Here is a 20638-nt window from a genome sequence, read left to right as displayed (position 1 = left end):
TTCTGCCCACTATGCTTCATTTTATACCATTGAAAACGACACAGATGAACGATCTTGGGTTAGTTATTGTTCTAGCTAAATCGTTTATTCCCGGCTGCAACGCTCAACGTTTCTCATAGGTCAAATAGTCAACTAAACGTCAACAGGAAGCAGGAAAGGAGACTCGACATTGTTGTTGATTTGTTCTAGCTATCGTCAGCGAACTGGAGATCAATCGCTTGTACAGAGAGGGGGGTATAGATAATTTAGCAAGCAAAAGTCATTCACAAGTTACAACATGGCCATGACGGCGGTGCGGTCAGGGGGAGCGGGAGGACCAGCCTCTTTGTCTCGGTTCCGCGGTGCACTGGTTGCTGCGGTGCTGGGAGACTGCGTTGGTGGAGAATTTGAAGGTGCAGAGGAGGTGCCCATGGACCGTGTATTGCAGCATTTGAACGGATTGGAGGATGAGAGTCGCGGCGATGGTGAGACAAGATCGATCACTATTAATATTGAAAAACAAGAGACTAATGTGTCTTCAGTACAAATACTCACATGTATCACCATGCATCTACCTCAGCCCCCCTCCTCGCTTAATCCTAATCCCTATAAAATATGTGGATTGCTCAATGCAACATTAACCTATATTTAATGGGAAATGGCTACACATTTATAGCAGTCTTCTGTGAATGTGCCTCTAAGCCTAATATCAGACACCCACCACCACACTATCATATCGTCATCATCATCATCTGTGTGTGTCCAGGTATTCTGCAGTACAGTGATGACACTGCCATGACGCGCTGTGTTGTCCAGTCTCTGCTGACCAGGGCAGGGTTCGATGAGCAAGACATGGCACGCAGGTAAAGTAGACAGTTAGGGGTCTGTCTGTGTATTACAGTTTCAGCAGTATTAAGTATCTATAAAATGTAAATATTATGTTGGGGTGCTTTTTCTCTGCAGGTTTGCAAAGGAATACAGCCATTCTCCAGGGCGGGGGTACGGGGCAGGTGTGATCCAGGTGTTGAGGAAGCTTGCATCTCCACACCTTAATGATGTCTTTCAGCCGGCTCGGGCTCAGTTCAGTGGCCACGGCTCCTTTGGGAATGGTGGTGCGATGAGGGCTGCACCTTTTGCGCTGGCTTTCAGTAACCAAGTTGACATTAGGAGGGTTAGTGATAGAATGTGTGGTGGAGGCGAGTGGCTACAATGGCTACCATTACTGGCCGTCCTAGAAAACCAGCTAGAAACTCAACAGATTTGCTGTTTGAGGAGGATATAAGGCTACTGTCACCCTAACAACCATTCCAATTTGACTGTCTTCATTTAGCTGGGCACTGCCATACTTAAATCCTCTCTCTCTTTCTCTGCTCTCGCTCTCTCTGTATCTCCTATTTCTCTCCCTCTCTGCTCCCAGTACTCCAGGCTTGGTGCGATGCTGACCCACTCCTGTTCTCTGGGTTACAATGGAGCAGTGCTCCAGGCCCTCGCGGTCCACCTTTCTTTACAGGGGGGTTTGGAACTGCCACATAGGCCTACGTTTATCAACAAACTCATCTCAGAGATGGAGGCGGTGGAAGCAGAAGATGCTGCTCGCAGTGACTCAAGAGTGTAAGTATTTAAACAGATAGTAAAAAAGATTTTACGTTAATTTACCAAGTGCAAAGGATACAACCAGTGAAAACAGGACAGTGAAATTCTTGCCTTGAGAGCTCTTTCCTAACAATGCAGTGATCGTAGTAGTAATAATAATATACAGTGAGCTCTAAAAGTATTGGGACAGTGACAATTTTTTGTTGTTGTTTTGGCTCTGTACTCCAGCACTTTGGATTTGAAATTATATGATGACTGAGGTTAAAGTGCAGACTGTCAGCTTCAGGGTATTTTCATCCTTATCGGGTAGAACGTTTTAGAAATTACAGCTCTTTTTGTACGAAGTCCCCCCTTTTTTAGGGGTCCAACAGTATTGGGACAAATACACTTACACTAACGTTCAAAAGTTTGAGGTCACTTAGAAATGGCCTTGTTTTTTGAAGGAAGCACATTTTTTTGTCCATTTAAAATAACATCAAATTGATCAGAAATACAGGACATTGTTAATGTTGTAAATGACTATTGTAGCTGGAAACGGCTGATTTTTAATTAGGATCACCACATTATTTTAAGAATGTGAAATGTCAAAATAATAGTAGAGTGATTTATTTCAGCTTTTATTTATTTCGTCACATTCCCAGTGGGTCAGAAGTTTACACACACTCAATTAGTATTTAGTAGCATTGCCTTTAAATTGTTTATCTTAGGTCAAATAAGGCATTGTGTCATTTATGAGTCTCTTATTGTAAATAAGAATACAATATGTTTCAAAACACTTCTACGTTAATGAGGATGCTACCATGATTACGGATAGTTCTGAATTAATTGTGAATAATGATGAGTGATAAAGTTGTAGATGCACAAATATCATACCCCCAAGACGTGTTAACCTCTCACCATTACAATAACGGGAGGTTAGCATTTTTTGGGGGGGTATGATATTTATGCCTTATGCAATGTGTGGTTGAGGTAGGTTTATACATAAAACATGACTGGTAGTAGGATATAAATGTAAACAGGGCTGAAAAGTGACTGGTAGTGGGAATATACACTAGCGGTCAGAAGTTTTAGAACACCTACTCATTTAAGGGTTATTCTTTATTTGTACTATTTTCTACATTGTAGAATAATAGTGAAGACATCAAAACTATTAAATAACACATGGAATCATGTAGTAACCTTTTTTTTTTTTTTTTTTTTACAAATCAAAATATATTCAAATAGCCACCCTTTGCCTTGATGACAGCTTTGCACACTCTTGGCATTCTCTCAACCATAATATGGACTCTGTCTTTTACCAAATAGGGCTATCATATGTATACCAACCCTACCTTGTCACGGCACAACTGATTGGCTCAAACGCATTAAGAAGGAAAGAAATTCCACAAATTTAACTTTTTAAGAAGGCACATGTGTTAATTGACTACCTCATGAAGCTGGTTGAGAGAATTCAAAGAGTGTGCAAAGCTTTCATCAAGGCAAAGGGAGGTTACTTTGAAGAATCTGAAATATAAAACACTTTTTTTGGTTACACATGATTCCATATTTGTTATTTCATAGTTTTGATTTCTTCACTATTATTCTACAATGTAGATAATAGTAAAAAATAAAGAAAAACCCTGGAATGAGTATGTGTGTCCAAACTTTTGACTGGTACTGTACTTGTAAACATGAGTAATAGAGTTATTAGAGAATGATGTTGTGATGTGTGTTTTGTCCTATATTTTTAATCCCAGCCCCCATCCCCGCAGGAGGCCTTTTGGTAGGCCATCATTGTAAATAAGAATTTGTTCTGAACTGATTTGCCTAGTTAAATTAAGGTAAAAAATAAATCCAAATAAATGGTCTTTTTCCATGCCAGGCATGGAAAAAAAATAATTTTGGTATCTCAGAATGTTGGCAAATCTCACATAGAAACTTATTTGGGAGAAAATATGTTTGACATGCTTTTTACATTTGTATCACAGACTATTTTTGAGAATGTCATGATGAAAGTTGCAATTTTAGGCACTTGGTAGACCTATACGTGCCTCCTGTAAGACCCTATGATCTGTGAACTGCACATGCTACATCTTGGTGTCATTATACTGCTTTTTGTGTGCTATAAAAATGGAGTGTCTAAATTATTTATATATATTATACTTTTTTTTTTTACATTCATTTATTCAACAATTAAAAATATTATTAATTCCCCATTTTTTGATTTGGCTTATTTTTAGACATTGTTTGAAACAATAAACAAACACGTCAAATTTCCTGAGTGGACTCTGGGCTATCCTGTCGTGGAATCGCCCAATGATGAATTCAAACATAAGGGTACGCCTTTTCTAGGGTGCTTGAAGAAATAACCGTTGCACGGAGGAGAGTTTTTGGTTCTCAACTTTTCTTTCGTCTTGTTATGTTTTGTATCTCCAGCTTCAGCGAGTCAGAGTTTCCATTCTGTGATCGACTGCACAGAGTCAAGGACCTGATGGAAAGGAACAACAGTGTCAGCATTGAAGAGGTCATATCTGAGTTAGGTCAGTATTGACTTATGGGGTAAATACAATCTACATTCAATGGTGGCATTATCCCTCTAGGATTTTGTTATTCCCTACTGGTCTTGGAATATAATTTATTAGTTTATCACTTATCACTAGCTAGTATGATAGACTAGCAATTTTAGTTCACTCTAAATATGTACTTCTTTCTGTGTTTGTACTCAGGTAATGGCATTGCAGCCCTGCATTCTGTCCCTACTGCCATCTTCTGTGTGCTGCACTGCCTGGAACCCCGGGAGGGTCTGCCTGAGCGCTATGGTGGCCTGGAGAGGACAATGGCGTACAGTCTGGCCTTGGGGGGAGACACAGACACCATTGCCTGCATGGCGGGGGCCATTGCAGGGGCACACTATGGAATCGATGCTATCCCCCAAATCTGGCAGCGGTGTTGTGAAGGGGCAGAGGATGCTGATATAAATGCTGAGCGCCTACACACTCTGTACCACCAGGCACCAGCTGAGGGAGACTCTGGGACCGACAGTCAGCCACACACAGCAGCACATGACCCCCCCAACCAATAAATGACTTTGACAGAGATAAACATACATTGATAGCTATTTCATACATCATCTTATTCTGTGGTCCTCCTGTCATCTGTTGAACAAATTAGTCTGTCATGAAAACCCCCATTATGGATTCAACATGAGTTACTGTATGTCATCTTTTTGATGGAGAAAAGTATTTAATAAACAGTTTTTAATGTCAGAAGCTTTATGATGTATTTGTGTGTGTGTTACTGAGAATGTACTGGGAGGTGCAAGACACTGAAATCCCTTGTAATTCAATACTCTGAGGTAGGTGGCGATATTTTCACTGGCGCTGACAGTCTGTCACAGACCCAGAAGAAGAAATATGCGGAAGTTGACTTTGGAAGAAATTTCAGAAAGCACAAGAGTACTTCAATAAACTAACTTAACTTGAATAGTATAAACCATGGATATACAATAACAATGGAAGGTAAGGCAATAACACCAGTCTTGTGTTAGCGAATGAGGTGGATGGTGTTAACAAATTCAATGTTGATTGATTGGACCACTGCTGAGCGAGCTTCGAACGATGCCCTGGACCGGAGGTAGCAAGCTACTAGGTCTGGGTGATATGGAGAAAATATATCACGGTATTTTTGAATAATACATGTAAAATCAAATTGTATTTGTCACATACACATGGTTAGCAGATGTTAATGCGAGTGAAGCGAAATGCTTGTGCTTCTGGTTCCCGACAGTGCAGTAAAATCTAACAAGTAATCTAACAGTTCCCCAACAACTACCTAATACACACATCTAAAGGGTGAATGAGAATATGTACATATAAATATATGGATGAGCGATGGCCGAGCGGCATAGGCAAGGTGCAATATATGCTATAAAATACAGTATATACATATGAGTAATGTTAGATATGTAAACATTATTAAAGGGGCATTGTTTAAAGGGACTCATGATCCATTTGTTCAAGTGGCCAGTGATTGGGTCTCCATGTAGGCAGCAGCCTCTCTAAGTTAGTGATTGCTGTTAAGCAGTCTGATGGCCTTGAGATAGACTGAAGAAAAGCTTCTCTCGGTCCCAGCTTTGATGCACCTGTACTGACCTCGCCTTCTGGATGGTAGCGGTGTGAACAGGCAGCGGCTCAGGTGGTTGTTGTCCTTGATGATCTTTGTGGCCTTCCTGTGACATCAGGGTGCTGTTGGTGTCTTGGAGGGAAGGTAGTTTGCCCCCGGTGATGCATTGTGCAGACTGCACCACCCTCTGGAGAGCCTTGCGGTTGAGGGCAGAGCAGTTGCCGTACCAGGCTGTGATACAGCCCGACAGGATGCTTTCGATTGTGGATCTATAAAAGTTAGTCAGGATTTTGGATGACAAGCCAAATTTCATCAGCCTCCTGTTGCACCTTCTTCACCACACTGTCTGTGTTGGTGGACCATTTCAGTTTGTCATTGATGTGTACGCTGAAGGACCTTAAAACCCTCCACTTTCTCCACTGCTGTCACTTCGATGTGCATATGGGGGTGCTCCCTCTGCTGTTTCCTGAAGTCCACAGTCATCTCCTTTGTTTTGTTTACGTTGAGTGAGAAGTTGTTTTCCTGACACCACACACCCTCACCTCCTCCCTGTAGGCTGTCTCGTCGTTGTTGGTAATCAAGCCCACTACTGTTGTATCGTCTGCAAACTCTATGATTGAGATGGAGGCGTGCATGGCCATGCAGTTGTGAGTACAGGAGGGGGCTGAGCACGCACCCTTGTGGGGCCCCAGTGTTGAGGGTCAGCGAGGTGGAGATGTTGTTTCCTACTTTCACCACCTGGGGGCGGCCCGTCAGGAAGTCCAGGACCCAATTGCACAGGGCGGGGTTGAGACCCAGGGTCTCCAGCTTGATGATGAGCTTGGAAGGTACTATGGTGTTGAATGCTGAGCTGTAATCAATGAACAGCATTCTTATATAGGTATTCCTCTTGTCCAGATGGGATAGGGCAGTGGAGATTGCATCGTCTGTGGACCTGGTAGTGCGGTATTCAAACTGAAGTGTGTCTAGGGTGGCCAGTAAGGTGGAGGTGATATGATCCTTGACTAGTCTCTCAATGTACTTCATGATGACAGAAGTGGGTGCTACGGGGCGGTAGTCATTTAGTTCAGTTATCTTTGCCTTCTTGGGTACAGGAACAATGGTGGCCATCTTGAAGCATGTGGGGACAGCAGACTGGGATAGGGAGTGATTGAATATGTCCGTAAATACACCAGCCAGCTGGTCTGCACATGCTCTGAAGACACGGCTAGCGATGACGTCTGGGCCAGCAGCCTAGCGAGGGTGAACACTTTTAAATGTTTTACTCATGTCGGCCATAGAGAAGTTCCTGTTTGTGGGCCGCGACGGTGGCACTGTATTATCCTCAAAGCGGGCAAAGAAGGTGTTATGTTTGTCTGGAAGCGTGACGTCAGTGTCTGTGACATGGCTGGTTTTCTTTTTGTAGTCCGGGATTTCCTGTAGACCCTGCCACATACGTCTCGTGTCTGAGCCGTTGAATTGCGACTCCACTTTGTCCCTGTACCGGCATTTCACTTGTTTGATTGTCTTGCGGAGGGAATAACTGCACTGTTTAAATTCAGCCGTATTCCCAGACCTCTTTCGGGGCGGCAGCGTAGCCTAGTGGTTAGAGCGTTGGACTAGTAACCGGAAGGTTGCGCGTTCAAAACCCCCAAGCTGACAAGGTACAAATCTGTCGTTCTGCCCCTGAACAGGCAGTTAACCCACTGTTCCCAGGCTGTCATTGAAAATAAGAATGTGTTCTTAACTGACTTGCCTGGTTAAATAAAGGTAAAATAAAAAATAAAAATAAATTTCCATGGTTAAATGCGGTGGTTCGCGCTTTCAGTTTTGCGCGAATGACGCCATCCATACACGGTTTCTGGTTAGGGTCAGTTTTAATTGTCTCAGTGGGTACAACATCTCCAATGCACTTCCTTATAAATTCACTCACCGGGTCCGTGTATAGGTCAATGTTATTCTCTGAGGCTGGCCTGGAACATATCCCAGTCCGCGTGATCAAAACAATCTTGAGGCATGGATTCTGATTGGTCAGACCAGCATTGAATGGTTCTAGTCAAGGGTACATCCTGTTTGAGTTTCTGCCTATAAGACGGTAGGAGCAAGATGGCATCGTGGTCGGATTTGCCGAAGGGAGGGCGGGGGAGGGCTTTGTATGCATCGCGGAAGTTTGAGTAGCAGTGGTCAAGTGTTTTACACCCACCCGTAGTGCAATCAATATGCTGATAGAATTTAGGTAGCCTTGTTCTCAAATTTGCTTTGTTCAAATCCCCAGCTACAATAAATGCATCCTCAGGATATATGGTTTCCACTTTATATAGAGTCAGTGAAGTTTCTTTAGGGCTGTCTTAGTGTCTGCTTGAGGTGGTATGTACCCAGCTGCGACGATAACTGACGAGAATTCTCTTGGAAGGTAATATGACCGGCATTTGATTGTGAGGAATTCTAGGTCGGGTGAGCAGAAGGACTTGAGTTCCTGTATGTTGTTATGATTACACCGTGAGTCGTTAATCATGAAGCATACACCCCCTCTTCCCAGAGAGGTGTTTATCTCTGTCGGCGCGATGCATGGGGAAGCCCAGTGGCTGAACCGATTCCGACAATGTATCCCGAGAGAGCCATGTTTCTGTGAAACAGAGAATGTTGCAATCTCTGATGTCTCTCTGGAAGGCACCCTTGCTCTAATTTTGTCTGCCTTGTTGTCAAGAGACTGTACATTGGCGAGTAGTATACTTGGAAGCGGTGGGCGATGTGCACGTCTATGGAGCCTGACCAGGCCGCTCCGTCTGCCCCTTCTGCGCCAGCCGTTGTTTTGGGTCGGCTCTGGGATTAGATCCATTGTCCTGGGTGGTGGTCCAAACAGAGGATCCGCTTCGGGAAAGTTGTATTCCTGGTCGTAATGTTGGTAAGTTGACATCCGTCTCATATCCAATAGTTCTTCCTGGTTGTATGTAATAAGACATAAGTTTTTCTGGGATAACAATGTTTGAAATAATACATAAAAAAATGAAATACTACAAAGTACTTGAAGGACTTGCAAGGACTTGAAGCGAGATGACCATCTCTGTCGGTGCCATCTTGTTAAATTTGCTCAGTAGTACGTAACCCTAGGGTGGCAACACCTATATTCTAAGGGATTTCAATGGGTCGTTCTCCATTCTGATACTTTTATACTGTTCAATTGAACTTAAATTAAAAATACTTTAAAGCATTTATCAATTTTTGCATTTCCTGCACTCATTTGAGAGAATTTCCATACTGCCACATAGGGCTGCACGATATGGGCAAATCATCGAGGCCTTATTTTTAACCAAATGTTACAATTGCGATTTGGCTAGTGATTGAGATTAAAACACTTGTGTAAACTGTTGGAATCATGGAAATATAAAAATTATTCTAATTCTATGGTTTGAATATAATAGTTGACACTTTGAATACAGTATTGTTTGACATGACAAGGACTTATAATGCCAGGCAGGAGTTATTGTGACAGGGTAAGAACCAAAGAGTTGTGTTTCCTTGGGGACCCTATAATCGTTGGCTACATTGAAGATTTTCTCTTTGCTACTTCATGCTTTGTATTCCTCTTTGATTTAGAAGATGCTGTTGTACAAACATCATGCTGATTTAGGTCTACACCATCTCTGGTATTATCAGGCTGTAAAGTTAATTATGTGTCCTCTGATTCAGTACATTTATTAGCTAGTTAGCCAGCTAACTAGTGATTAGCATTAGCGGCTAACAAGATTTAGGCCCAACTTGCGAAGAAAAGACAAACAAGCTGTTTGCAGATGTAAGAAACACAAACTAATATTAATTATATAACGCTAGTGGATTTATATTAAGAAGCAAATCGTTGTCATCAACATAGTTGACCACAGTTGACCATGCAGACTGAATGCAAGTGTCTCGTGGTCGAGGAACAACAAATGCTCTCATTGGGTGGCTGGGAGAGAGCGAGTGGAGAGAGATGACTCAAGTAGCGAAGTAAACTATACAAATTGACGTTACACCCGACACGTGTGGCATATCAAGAAGCTGATTAAACAGCAGGATCATTACACAGGTGCACCTTGTGCTGGGGACAATGAAAGGCCACTCTAAAATAAAATCAAACATTATTTGTCACATGCGCCGAATACAAAAGTGTAGACCTTTTCGTGAAATGCTTACTTACAAGCCCAACAGTGCAGTTCAAGAAGAACGAAATAAACTAAAGTAAAAAATCATACAAAGGAACACAGTAAAATAACAATTTTTATTTTATTTTATTTATTTTATTTCACCTTTATTTAACCAGGTAGGCTAGTTGAGAACAAGTTCTCATTTACAACTGCGACCTGGCCAAATAAAGCATAGCAGTGTGAACAGACAACAACACAGAGTTACACATGGAGTAAACAATTAACAAGTCAATAACACAGTATAAAAAAATAAAAAAAGAGTCTCTATATACATTGTGTGCAAAAGGCATGAGGAGGTAGGTGAATAATTACATTTTTGCAGATTAACACTGGAGTGATAAATGATCAGATGGTCATGTGCAGGTAGAGATACTGGTGTGCAAAAGAGCAGAAAAGTAAATAAATAAAAACAGTATGGGGATGAGGTAGGTAAATTGGGTGGGCTATTTACCGATGGACTATGTACAGCTGCAGCGATCGGTTAGCTGCTCAGATAGCAAATGTTTGAAGTTGGTGAGGGAGATAAAAGTCTTGAACTTCAGCGATTTTTGCAATTTGTTCCAGTCACAGGCAGCAGAGAATTGGAATGAAAGGCAGCCAAATGAGGTGTTGGCTTTAGGGATGATCAGTGAGATACACCTGCTGGAGCGCGTGCTACGGGTGGGTGTTGCCATCGTGACTAGTGAACTGAGATAAGGCGGAGCTTTACCTAGCATGGACTTGTAGATGACCTGGAGCCAGTGGGTCTGGCGACGAATATGTAGCGAGGGCCAGCCGACTAGAGCATACAGGTCACAGTGGTGGGTGGTATAAGGTGCTTTAGTAACAAAACGGATGGCACTGTGATAAACTGCATCCAGTTTGCTGAGTAGAGTATTGGAAGCTATTTTGTAGATGACATCGCCAAAGTCAAGGATCGGTAGGATAGTCAGTTCTACTAGGGTAAGTTTGGCGGCGTGAGTGAAGGAGGCTTTGTTGCAGAATAGAAAGCCGACTCTAGATTTGATTTTAGATTGGAGATGTTTGATATGAGTCTGGAAGGAGAGTTTACAGTCTAGCCAGACACCTAGGTACTTATAGATGTCCACATATTCTAGGTCGGAACCATCCAGGGTGGTGATGCTAGTCGGGCGTGCGGGTGCAGGCAGCGAACGGTTGAAAAGCATGCATTTGGTTTTACTAGCGTTTAAGAGCAGTTGGAGGCCACGGAAGGAGTGTTGTATGGCATTGAAGCTCGTTTGGAGGTTAGATAGCACAGTGTCCAAGGAAGGGCCAGAAGTATACAGAATGGTGTTGTCTGCGTAGAGGTGGATCAGTGAATCGCCCGCAGCAAGAGCAACATCATTGAAATATACAGAGAAAAGAGTCGGCCTGAGAATTGAACCATGTGGCTCCCCCATATAGACTGCCAGAGGACCGGACAACATGCCCCCCCGATTTGACACACTGAACTCTGTCTGCAAAGTAGTTGGTGAACCAGGCAAGGCAGTCATTAGAAAAATGCCGATAAAAATATGGTGATTGACAGTGTCGAAAGCCTTGGCCAGGTCGATGAAGACGACTGTACTGTCTTTTATCGATGGCGGTTATGATATCGTTTAGTACCTTGAGTGTGGCTGAGGTGCACCGTGACCGGCTCGGAAACCAAATTGCACAGCGGAGAAGGTACGGTGGGATTCGAGATGGTCAGTGATCTGTTGAGGCTATATACAGGGTGTACCGGTACTGAGTCAATGTACAGGTTAGTCGAGGTAATTTGTTAATGTAGGTAGGGGTAAAGTGAATATGCATAGATAATAAACAGCGAGTAGCAGCAGTGTACAAAACAAATGGAGGGGGGAGGTCAATGTAAATAGTCTGGTGGCCATGATTAATTGATTAATTGTTCAGCAGTCTTATGGCTTGGGGGTAGAAGCTGTTAAGGAGCCTTTTGGGCCTGGACTTGGCGCTCTGGTACCGCTTGCCGTGCAGTGGCAGAGACAACAGTCTATGACTTGGGTGACTGGAGTCTCTGACAATTTTTTTGTGTGTAGTTTTGTCACACAACACCACAGATATCTCAAGTTTTGAGGGATCGTGCTATTGGCATGCAGACTGCAGGAATGTCCACCAGAGCTGTTGCCAGAGAATTGAATATTAATTTCTCTACTCTAAGCTGCCTCCAACGTCATTTTAGAGTATTTGGCAGTATGTCCAACCGGCATCACAACTGCATCCTTAGAATCATAATGGTAGTTAGTAAGAAGCTTTCTTGTGTCAGCTGGTGAATGACTTGCTATGTTTTATTTCATCTTCTATCTATGCAATAAAAATGTATCTAATATACTTATCTACCTATTACCTGGTTGTCAGTAAATTACCTCTTCCCATATCTTTGGCCACACCAAAGACACTAGCAGGCAGGCACACTCTCTTAGGCCACACACAGAAGTGTTTCTGTCTTTTCCCCAGTAGGCCTACAAGGATCAGAGACGACCACTCCTGGCAGAAAGTCCCAGTCTGCAGTGACTGGCAGTGCAAGGAAAGTGAAGGACAACGCAGCAGACTGGCACAATCTGATTCTGAAATGGGACCGACTGAATGATGAAGGATCCACCATGGCAAATAAGATAGTCAATTTAGGATTCAATAAAAGGTAAATCAATCCATGTTCTGCAATGTGTGGTTTCTACCAATGAGGCTGTTGTTGTAAGATTTGTAGTAGGATAATAATACATGTCTAATAATCCATGGATTTATACAGAATTGGTAGGAAAGTCATGCCAATGTGAGAGAGCTCTTAAAGTGCACCCCTCCTTATCCCTGTATTAAAATCAGTTCACAGAAAGAGATGCAAGTCATGATGGCGGGTCAGGACACCTCTGCCAGCTCTAATTCAGAGAATGCATTTGAAAACAGTAGAGAACTAGAAGAGGAGTGTGACAAGTTGCTAAGTGTCGTGGACAAAATGGTGAGTAGATCATTTGTGCCATTACTGAACAGAACCAAAGATTGTGGAAGAATCTGCCAAATCTTGATTGAGGATTGTTCCACCTTCTCTTTTTCTCTCTGGAAACACCAACAATTGTAGCCTGTTTCCAGATCTTTTTGTACTGTCTTGCAAACTCAATGGTCATTGTCACAACACAAGAATATCTGGGACCAGGCTACAATTGTGCTGTCGGTGTCATTACTGACTTTTTTTTTTTTTTCATCAGACTCATATTGTATCAAAAATGGAGAAGTTAGTTTCCTTTGAGAAGGGGATCATCGATCTAGAGACATTCCAGTATGGAACAGGAGGAAGACAAACTCCTTTGTTTCAGACCTGGCCTACGTCACAGTTCGGTGAGACTATTAATCAGTTTTAGATGCCCTGCGCTTTGAAAATACACATTGAACTGGTTTCCCAGGCTACACCAAGTTCTAGACTAGAAAACACTTTGAATGGAGATTCTCAATTGCCTTTTAGTTCTATGGTAGGCTTAATTTGTATCTGGGAAACTAGCCCTCAAGGTGTTTTTAGTATGGCCCATTTGTTTTATGAAATATGTCTCTTTTCATTGCAGCAGACGTCTCCAACAAGCTCTATGAAGCCTACAAGCAAGAACTGACTCTGAAACGGGCTATTCTTCAGGAGCTAGCTCACACAACTAACCCAGACCTTTCAATGGTGTACCTGTCCTGCTGGCTGTATCAGCCGTACACAGATGACAGGGCAAAGTTACTGTTAGAGGGTCTTCTTTTAGAGACAGGGCATAGGCCAATTTAACCACCTTCAGTTGGAACATTCTATTTTGTTTATGGACTTATGGCTACTGTACTAACAAGTCCATAAATAAATGACAACTACTGTATGGCCATTACAAAGGAACTCATGCACAGCAATGCTGCTGGTTTCAACTCCATGAAATAATAGAATGATTTGGTTCTCGCATCCTTTATTAGGAAAATGAGTTCAACTGTACAGCATATGAAATGGTTGTACTGCAACAATGAGTCACAAATGAAACATGGAAATGAATAACCACAATTTCTTAACTTTTGATTTTATTTCCCCTCATTTGCATTCATTTTCAATGGTATTAGAAACCTATTTTTGGAAAATGTTACACCCAAATATATAAAAAGTAATAAAATAGTGCAACATTTTTTGTACTGCTTTGATATTTATCTACATATAAACATATCACAAACTAAGCACTTGTTAAAGGATGAAAACACCAACAAAAAGAACGTTTACAAATTTACAAAGAATACCAGGAATACACTTAAAATCCACCAGATGGAAAAGAGAGATGTGTGCTTGGTGTTGAGGTGGCTGGGTGTGGAGGAACAAAAATCATCACTGCTGTGTTTTCCCCTCAGCCTCAATACCAAGCAGAGCGTGGACTGCTTCCAGAGGGACTCCTTCAGGGGCGCGGATGTGCATAGTGGTGCCATCAGGCCCGTTGACGATGACAATGCGCTCCGAGGCCAATTCGCCCTCCTGGCCCTCTGCTAGGTGCATGGTCAGCCCCTCCGTCTGGATGTAGATCTCCTGGACCTCCTGGCAGCCCTGGGCCTCCTGAACCACCACCTGGCCTAGTCCACTGGAGGTGGAGGCAGCCTGGGTTAGGCCACTCTGCTGGACTGGGGTAGGGTTGGACTGCTGCGTCTGAGTACTCATGGGCTGCTGATCAACTGCGACTGGGTCTGTGGCCAAGGCCTTCTCTAGCTCCTTCATTTGATCTGCTATGTCACTGGTGCTCAGGACCTCAGTAGGTTCTGTACCAGACACACCCTGATCTGTCTCCATGACCTCCTCTCCTACTGAGTCAACGGTCTCTGTCATGCTGTTGGATAAGTGATCCTGGATCAGTTCCATGGGTGTTATGTTCGTCTCAGGGTTAGATGAGACGACCTGTGGTGTGATGGTAGCAGTCTGAGTGACTTGAGGGCCCACGGGACTCTTGGTGACCACCTCAGTATGTGGCGAAATGTACTTCATGCTTGTTGTTGCGGTGTTCTCGACTTTGGCCTCACTAGATTCTGAGAGGATACAGGGAAAAGAAAGCAGAAGATAATGAAAAGTGATCTTCTTTGGACATATAGCAAATATCTATCCACAAATTGTTAGTAGCATCAGGTAAAAAAATACAACATACCTTTTGTGGAAGTCTCAATGCCGTTCTGATGGATCTGAACACCAGCCTGGTTTTCCATTTTAAACCTCTTTGTTGGAGGTAACATTTTAGAATTCTAGGTAGAGAAAGACTTACATCAATCTAACAATTACTCAAATCTGAGCGTCTCATAATTAATTATTATGAAAACAATCCATAATAATACCATAATTCCCTAAGCGTAGAGAAGTGTGCGGTCTAAATTAAATAGTGCTCTCCCTACCTCCATATAGTGGACATTCTTGGTTGCCATGTTGGTGACATTCTGCTGAGTTGGAGGGTTCAGAACTTTGAACTTGTTCACCTCATCGAAGATGCCAAGAGATTTGGCAACCTAAGTGACAGGATGTACAGTATGAAAATTTTACTCCCTACATTTTGATTCCAAGATGGAATAAAAATTTAGTGATTTAGCAGATGACAATTAGTGCATTCATCTTAAGATAGCTGGGTGAGACAACCACATATCACAGTCGTAGGCAAGTACATATTCCCTCAAAATAGTTATTAGCAAAGTCAGTGCTAGCAGGAAAATATTCTGTATTAATTTTTACCTCTACATTGTGGACCTCCAAGGCCATGTGGACACCCTGAGGGTTACTGATGTAGTCTTGGGCCATCTTCTTCACCTGACTGTGGAGCTTCTCAAACTCCCGGTACACATCCGAAAACTGGGTTTTGGGTTGCCGCCCCTTCTCCACCTTAGGTTAAATGGGATACACTTATTCAGTAAACTAAAAACTGAACGTCTTATTCTTTATTTGACTGTTGCTAAAAATATGATAAAAAGATCCACCATTTGTCCAGAGGTAATTAGCTTCCATATCAAGCCTAAAATGTGATCATCCAATTTTCCCACTATATCACCATGCATTCAAACAATGTGCAGCAAAAACCATGTATTAGGTAACTTCTTTTTTATTGCACTGTTTTTCAGGTGGTGACCGTACCTTCATCAGGAGGAACTCCCAGACAGTCATGACCTTAGCCAGACGAGGGAGCACAGTCTCCATTAGTTCTTCATTGTCACATTCGTGTGTCACCTAAACAGGGGACAAGTGACGTAGTAAAGTACTAGTATATACACATTCCTATCCTTTGTCATTAGCACCATTGGTAGGTATGATTTTCAGATGTGATACTCACAGCATCGCTATGTGTTGCATTCTTAGAACAAAATGCTTTTGAGCACATTTTTTATGGTAGTAACGTTTTCTAATCCTGACGCTTAATTTGATGTACCTCTTTGAGCCATGCTTTCCTACTCTGGGTCTGCTGCTCCACGCTGGCTGCTCCCCCTCCTAGCTTTGGAGGTCGCCCCAGTCTCACCGCTGGGTGTGCTTTGGTAGGTGGTCTGCCTCGTCCTCTGGGCCTCCCTGGTCCCCGAGCCTGGACCACAGCCTGCCTGGTAGAAGCTGCTACTCCTTGGGTTGCTGATGTATCCACCTGTGGAGGTACAACAGAATCAGTAAAACACTATGGATCAGTTTCCCAGACACAGATTAAGCCTAGTCCTGAACTAAAGCTATTTCAAGAGATTTTCCATTGTGCATGATTTGTATTTTTAGAACAGGACTAGGCAAAGTCTGTGTCCAAGAAAGGGACACTATAACAGACAGACATAACCATATTAGCTTTAGGCTAAATTAGCTATGGGTTGTAAACATACCAATGGTCATTTTTTGTCAACATTGGTTGAGACGGTAACTTTCTAGGGTCTTACTTTTTGTTGAGTGGTTGACATTGCAGCAGCTGTTTTCTCTGTGGCCTCACTTTTCTCAGGACCTGATGTATTTTTAACACTGCTTGCATTACTTTCTTCAGTCGGCTTCTTATGTTCGGCCCCAGCGTCTGCGCTTTTATCAGGGCTGTCTGTTTTAGAGGTCCCTTCAGGAAGTGACTTCAGTTCACCGTGGGAGGGGTTCAGCCTGTAGTGTCTGGACAGACCTCCATGGCCTATGTAAGCTTTATCGCATGTTTCACATTGAAAGGCCTTCCGCTTGTGACTGTAAATCATAGATGCTGCTCCCTTTTTACCATCCTCACCATCTTCATCTTCCTCCACACTGATTTCAGAGTAGTCGTCAGAATCTGACTGATGGCTCTCGGCCAAGTCCTCTGTCTTGATGAACTTATAGTCCTTCACCTTGTACTTGGGCGGTCTGGACACCCTCCCGGAACGTGTTTTGATTTTCGGTGCCTTTTTCATTCTGGTTTTGACCCTTTTGACTTTTTCCACTGTGGGGACAGAGACAGACGTGGCAGGTTTAATTGCTGTGACTGTTGTGCCATTGACCGGGGCCTTACCTGAAGGCTGCTGGACAGGGGTCTGAACAGGTATGGGCAGTTTGTGCACAACGGGAACCAGGCTCCCAACCACAGGTGTTGAGCTCTGCAGTAGCAGCTGAATAGGAGGGTCTCCAGGGTTCTGCTGTAGGAAGTACTGTTGCTGTCCAACTATGGGTGTGATGTGGATGATCTGGGGGCTGTTGCTCACACTGCCGTTCGTAGACACTTTGACTTGCTGGCCTTGACTGGCCACAGCCAAGTTCTTCTGTTGAGGGATTGATATGGTAGTCTGTGTAGGTCCTTTCCCCTCCTGCTTTCCAGATGGTATCTGGACTTGGATTCTGATGGTTTCCTGCTGGTAAAATATAAACAATATTAATGTCAGTGGCGGTCATAATTGCCAGACAGTAGATTTCATGCAGCTGATTAAAGTGCAATGATCGAATATTAGCTTTTTTCTCAAACAGAATTTGACAATTAAGCATACATATCAGTGAAAGTCACAAGCAATAACTTGGATTACTAACTAAATTATAACATAGAATACATGAACAAATCCCAAACATTGTTACCTTTTTCTGAACCAGGCGTGTACCATTGTGGGACTGAAGTGCCACTTGTTTCGCAACATTCTTCAGCTTCTGTGATGCATTCTGCATAGTGACTAGTGGCTGTGGGCTTGCTACTGCAATCTCTGAAGCTGCTACAGTCGTGAACAAGCCAGTTGTGGGATCCAGTGTGGTCACAACCTGCTCCGATCCCTTGGGTGTCTGGGCCATGAATTGCTGAGATTTGGTAACTTGCTCTATCACTTGTTGCAGTTCGTTGGGAGCCAGTGCTGTACTGGGAATAGTATACGGTATCTGTGACGAAGCAGTAGGGACTGTTTTGATGCCTTGATTTTGTTCAAACAGATGAGCAGCCTCATTCTCAGTCACTGTGATAAGCTGTTGTTTGGCCAACTGCTCCACTAGCTGTTGCTGCTCCTCTTCAGTCAGACCTGATCCCTCAACAAAACTACCATCTGGTTGCACATAAATGATGGTGGTCCCAGGTGCAAGAGCATTTACAAAGTCAGCACTGACTGTAGAATACTCTGCTCCCGTTACAATACCTGGGGTCTCAACAATAGAAGTTATTATGTTCTGTTCAGGTTGTTGTTCATGGTCTTCAGTTTGGCTGACAACCTCCTGGGAGTCCTTTGCAACGAATGTCTCCTCTTTTGTGCAGCTTTGCAGGAAATCTGTCAAGCCCTGCTCTTCGGTGATCTCTGGTGCATTTGCTTCAATGCATTTCTCGCCGACTTGCTTCTGGTTAACTTGCAATCCAGAAACACATGGAACTTGAGATACTGTAACATGATCTGCCCCTGTTGTTGTACTTGACATATTGCTCTCGTTGTCGGCCATTTTGATTGTTGTAGCTAGCTAGCTAGATGTTCATGTGAAATTCTGAACCAATCGATAGGTTAGGTAACTTGAATTTCGATAAATTTTTACAGACCAATACGTTGGTAAAAATATATTTCTACAAAGGTTACTGCAATGGTCCCAATTTTTTGTTGTTGCAATATTGTGAAACGGTGCAATCATTAAACGCTACAGAAGGAAACAGTTCGCGTCGTGAGCTAAGAGACTGCTAGCTGTAGCTATCATATTTTTCTCCAGCGTTGATATGCCGTTTCCGTATCCGTTCTTCGTATTCTATATTATTATAGCGGTCCGCAAACAAATGTTCGAGGTGCATGCCACCGCCTACTGTCCTGGAGTGTGTAGTCAATCACAGTTCACACACTGAATAAAGAAACCAGTAATTAAGATACATTAAACCCTTTTACATAATACGGTAGTACTAAGAAAATAAAAAACGACCCTACTAACTTCTAACAACCTATTCCCAAAATCCCTTTCAACACCCTGATCCCCATCCAACCTCAATAACCATACACGTCAATATTTCTCTCTCTTCCACATACAGTACTTACAACAATACATCAACAAATGCTTCACTGTTTCATAAATTATACACTCTGTACAAAAACCATTTGCATGCTTGCCAACCAGATATAATGCAGATTTCAATGTACAAAGTCCTAGAGGCAACTGAGCAAACACCACCTCTTCCTTCTTAATCTAACCCTTGAATCTTGGTCCACCAACTGTTCTTTGGAGGGCATATAAATGCCGGCCCTTGGGCTTTGAGTCCCACCTCTTCTGCCACACATCTCTACCCAGTGGAGGACAAATATCAATTATATCTAGTTTTAAAGACATTTTGGCTACCTGGTCTACTATTTCACTCCCAGGTGGGCTGGGACCCAGCAGAATCGCACTACTACTCCCAGTCTCTTGATTCTCCATAATAACATTAATGCCTCCAATAGTAGGTCACTCCTATTAGATTTTCCGGATGATAAACTGTTCAATACAGACAGGGAATCTGACCATAGTACATTTCTGACTGGTGGAGCGTCCTCCACCCACTGGAGCACCTACTATTGCCAAAGGTTCAACTAAATATACTGACAGTTAATCTGTTAGTTTCTAAATATCTCTACAACAAATTCAGGGATGTAACCGCCTGCTCCTGTATGACCCAATGATGTACAGTACCAGTCAAAAGTTTGGACACACCTACTCATCCCATGGTTTTTCTTTATTTTTACTATTTTCTACATTGTAGAATAATAGTGAAGACATCAAAATTATGACATAACACTTATGGAATCATTTAGTAACCAAAAAAGTGTTAAACCTGTCAAAATATATATTATATTTGAGATTCTTCAGTTGCCACCCTTTGCCTTGATGACAGTATTGCACACTCTTGGAATTCTCTCAACCAGCTTCATGAGGTAGTCACCTGGAATGCATTTCAGTTAGCAGGTGTGCCTTGTTAAAAGTTAATTTGTGGTAAAAGACCAAGCCAGTATTATGGCACGAACAGCTCAAATAAGCAAAGAGAAATTACAGTCCATCATTACTTTAAGACGTGAAGCTCAGTCAATCTGGAAAATGTCATGAACTTTGAAAGTTTCTTCAAGTGCAGTCGCAAAAACCATCAAGCGCAATGATGAAACTAGCTCCCATGAGGACCGCCAAAGGAAAGGAAGACCCAGAGTTACCTCTGCTGCAGAGGATAAGTTCATTAGAGTTACCAGCCTCAAGCTCTGGATCCAACAAATATTTGCTTTGTCTATCATATTGAAATTTTAATACACATAGCTGGATGCTGCAGGTCACTCACTAGGATTACTGTATGTGTCCATGAATACACAAATGTTGGCCGTAATAACAAGGTGACTGTTTAGTTTGACACACAACAGAGAAAAATAAACAATATTGATAACCTGTAAAAAAATGTTTATGA

General features: G+C 42.7%; 3 protein-coding genes across 6 annotated transcripts; 2 read left to right on the top strand and 1 right to left on the bottom strand.

Moving 5' to 3' along the window:
• Window positions 1-41: 41 nt before the first annotated feature.
• On the top strand, window positions 42-4817 carry adprs (ADP-ribosylserine hydrolase). Its single transcript, XM_024430348.2, has 6 exons — window positions 42-464; window positions 746-842; window positions 943-1150; window positions 1397-1590; window positions 3988-4091; window positions 4278-4817. Exons 1-6 carry the CDS (start codon window positions 278-280, stop codon window positions 4631-4633), a joined length of 1146 nt encoding a protein of 381 aa, XP_024286116.1. The 5' UTR covers window positions 42-277; the 3' UTR covers window positions 4634-4817.
• Window positions 4818-4922: 105 nt separating this feature from the next.
• LOC112256823 (cyclin-dependent kinase 2 interacting protein) lies at window positions 4923-13967 on the top strand. Of its 3 annotated transcripts, none has more exons than XM_024430353.2 (5): window positions 4923-5069; window positions 12288-12471; window positions 12654-12786; window positions 13034-13163; window positions 13388-13967. In XM_024430353.2, the coding sequence occupies exons 1-5, from the start codon at window positions 5063-5065 to the stop codon at window positions 13585-13587; spliced, it is 654 nt and encodes a 217-aa protein (XP_024286121.1). In that variant the 5' UTR covers window positions 4923-5062; the 3' UTR covers window positions 13588-13967. The 3 variants fall into 3 exon arrangements, with proteins under 3 accessions (XP_024286121.1, XP_024286119.1, XP_024286120.1); XM_024430351.2 differs by having other exon boundaries at window positions 13385-13967; XM_024430352.2 differs by having other exon boundaries at window positions 4932-5069; window positions 12291-12471; window positions 13385-13967.
• Window positions 13849-18957, bottom strand: znf839 (zinc finger protein 839). Of its 2 annotated transcripts, none has more exons than XM_024430349.2 (8): window positions 17842-18957; window positions 16704-17624; window positions 16223-16426; window positions 15931-16023; window positions 15535-15681; window positions 15204-15314; window positions 14963-15056; window positions 13849-14846 (listed from the first exon to the last, which is right to left on the bottom strand). In XM_024430349.2, the coding sequence occupies exons 1-8, from the start codon at window positions 18676-18678 to the stop codon at window positions 14161-14163; spliced, it is 3093 nt and encodes a 1030-aa protein (XP_024286117.1). In that variant the 5' UTR covers window positions 18679-18957; the 3' UTR covers window positions 13849-14160. The 2 variants fall into 2 exon arrangements, with proteins under 2 accessions (XP_024286117.1, XP_024286118.1); XM_024430350.2 differs by having other exon boundaries at window positions 16704-17621.
• Between the last annotated feature and the right edge of the window lie 1681 nt (window positions 18958-20638).

The sequence above is a fragment of the Oncorhynchus tshawytscha genome, linkage group LG08 (assembly GCF_018296145.1).
Source record: "Oncorhynchus tshawytscha isolate Ot180627B linkage group LG08, Otsh_v2.0, whole genome shotgun sequence".
NCBI lineage: Eukaryota > Metazoa > Chordata > Actinopteri > Salmoniformes > Salmonidae > Oncorhynchus > Oncorhynchus tshawytscha.
The sequence above is the reverse complement of the archived record's forward strand: the minus strand, read 5'-3'. Positions and strand labels throughout refer to the sequence as shown.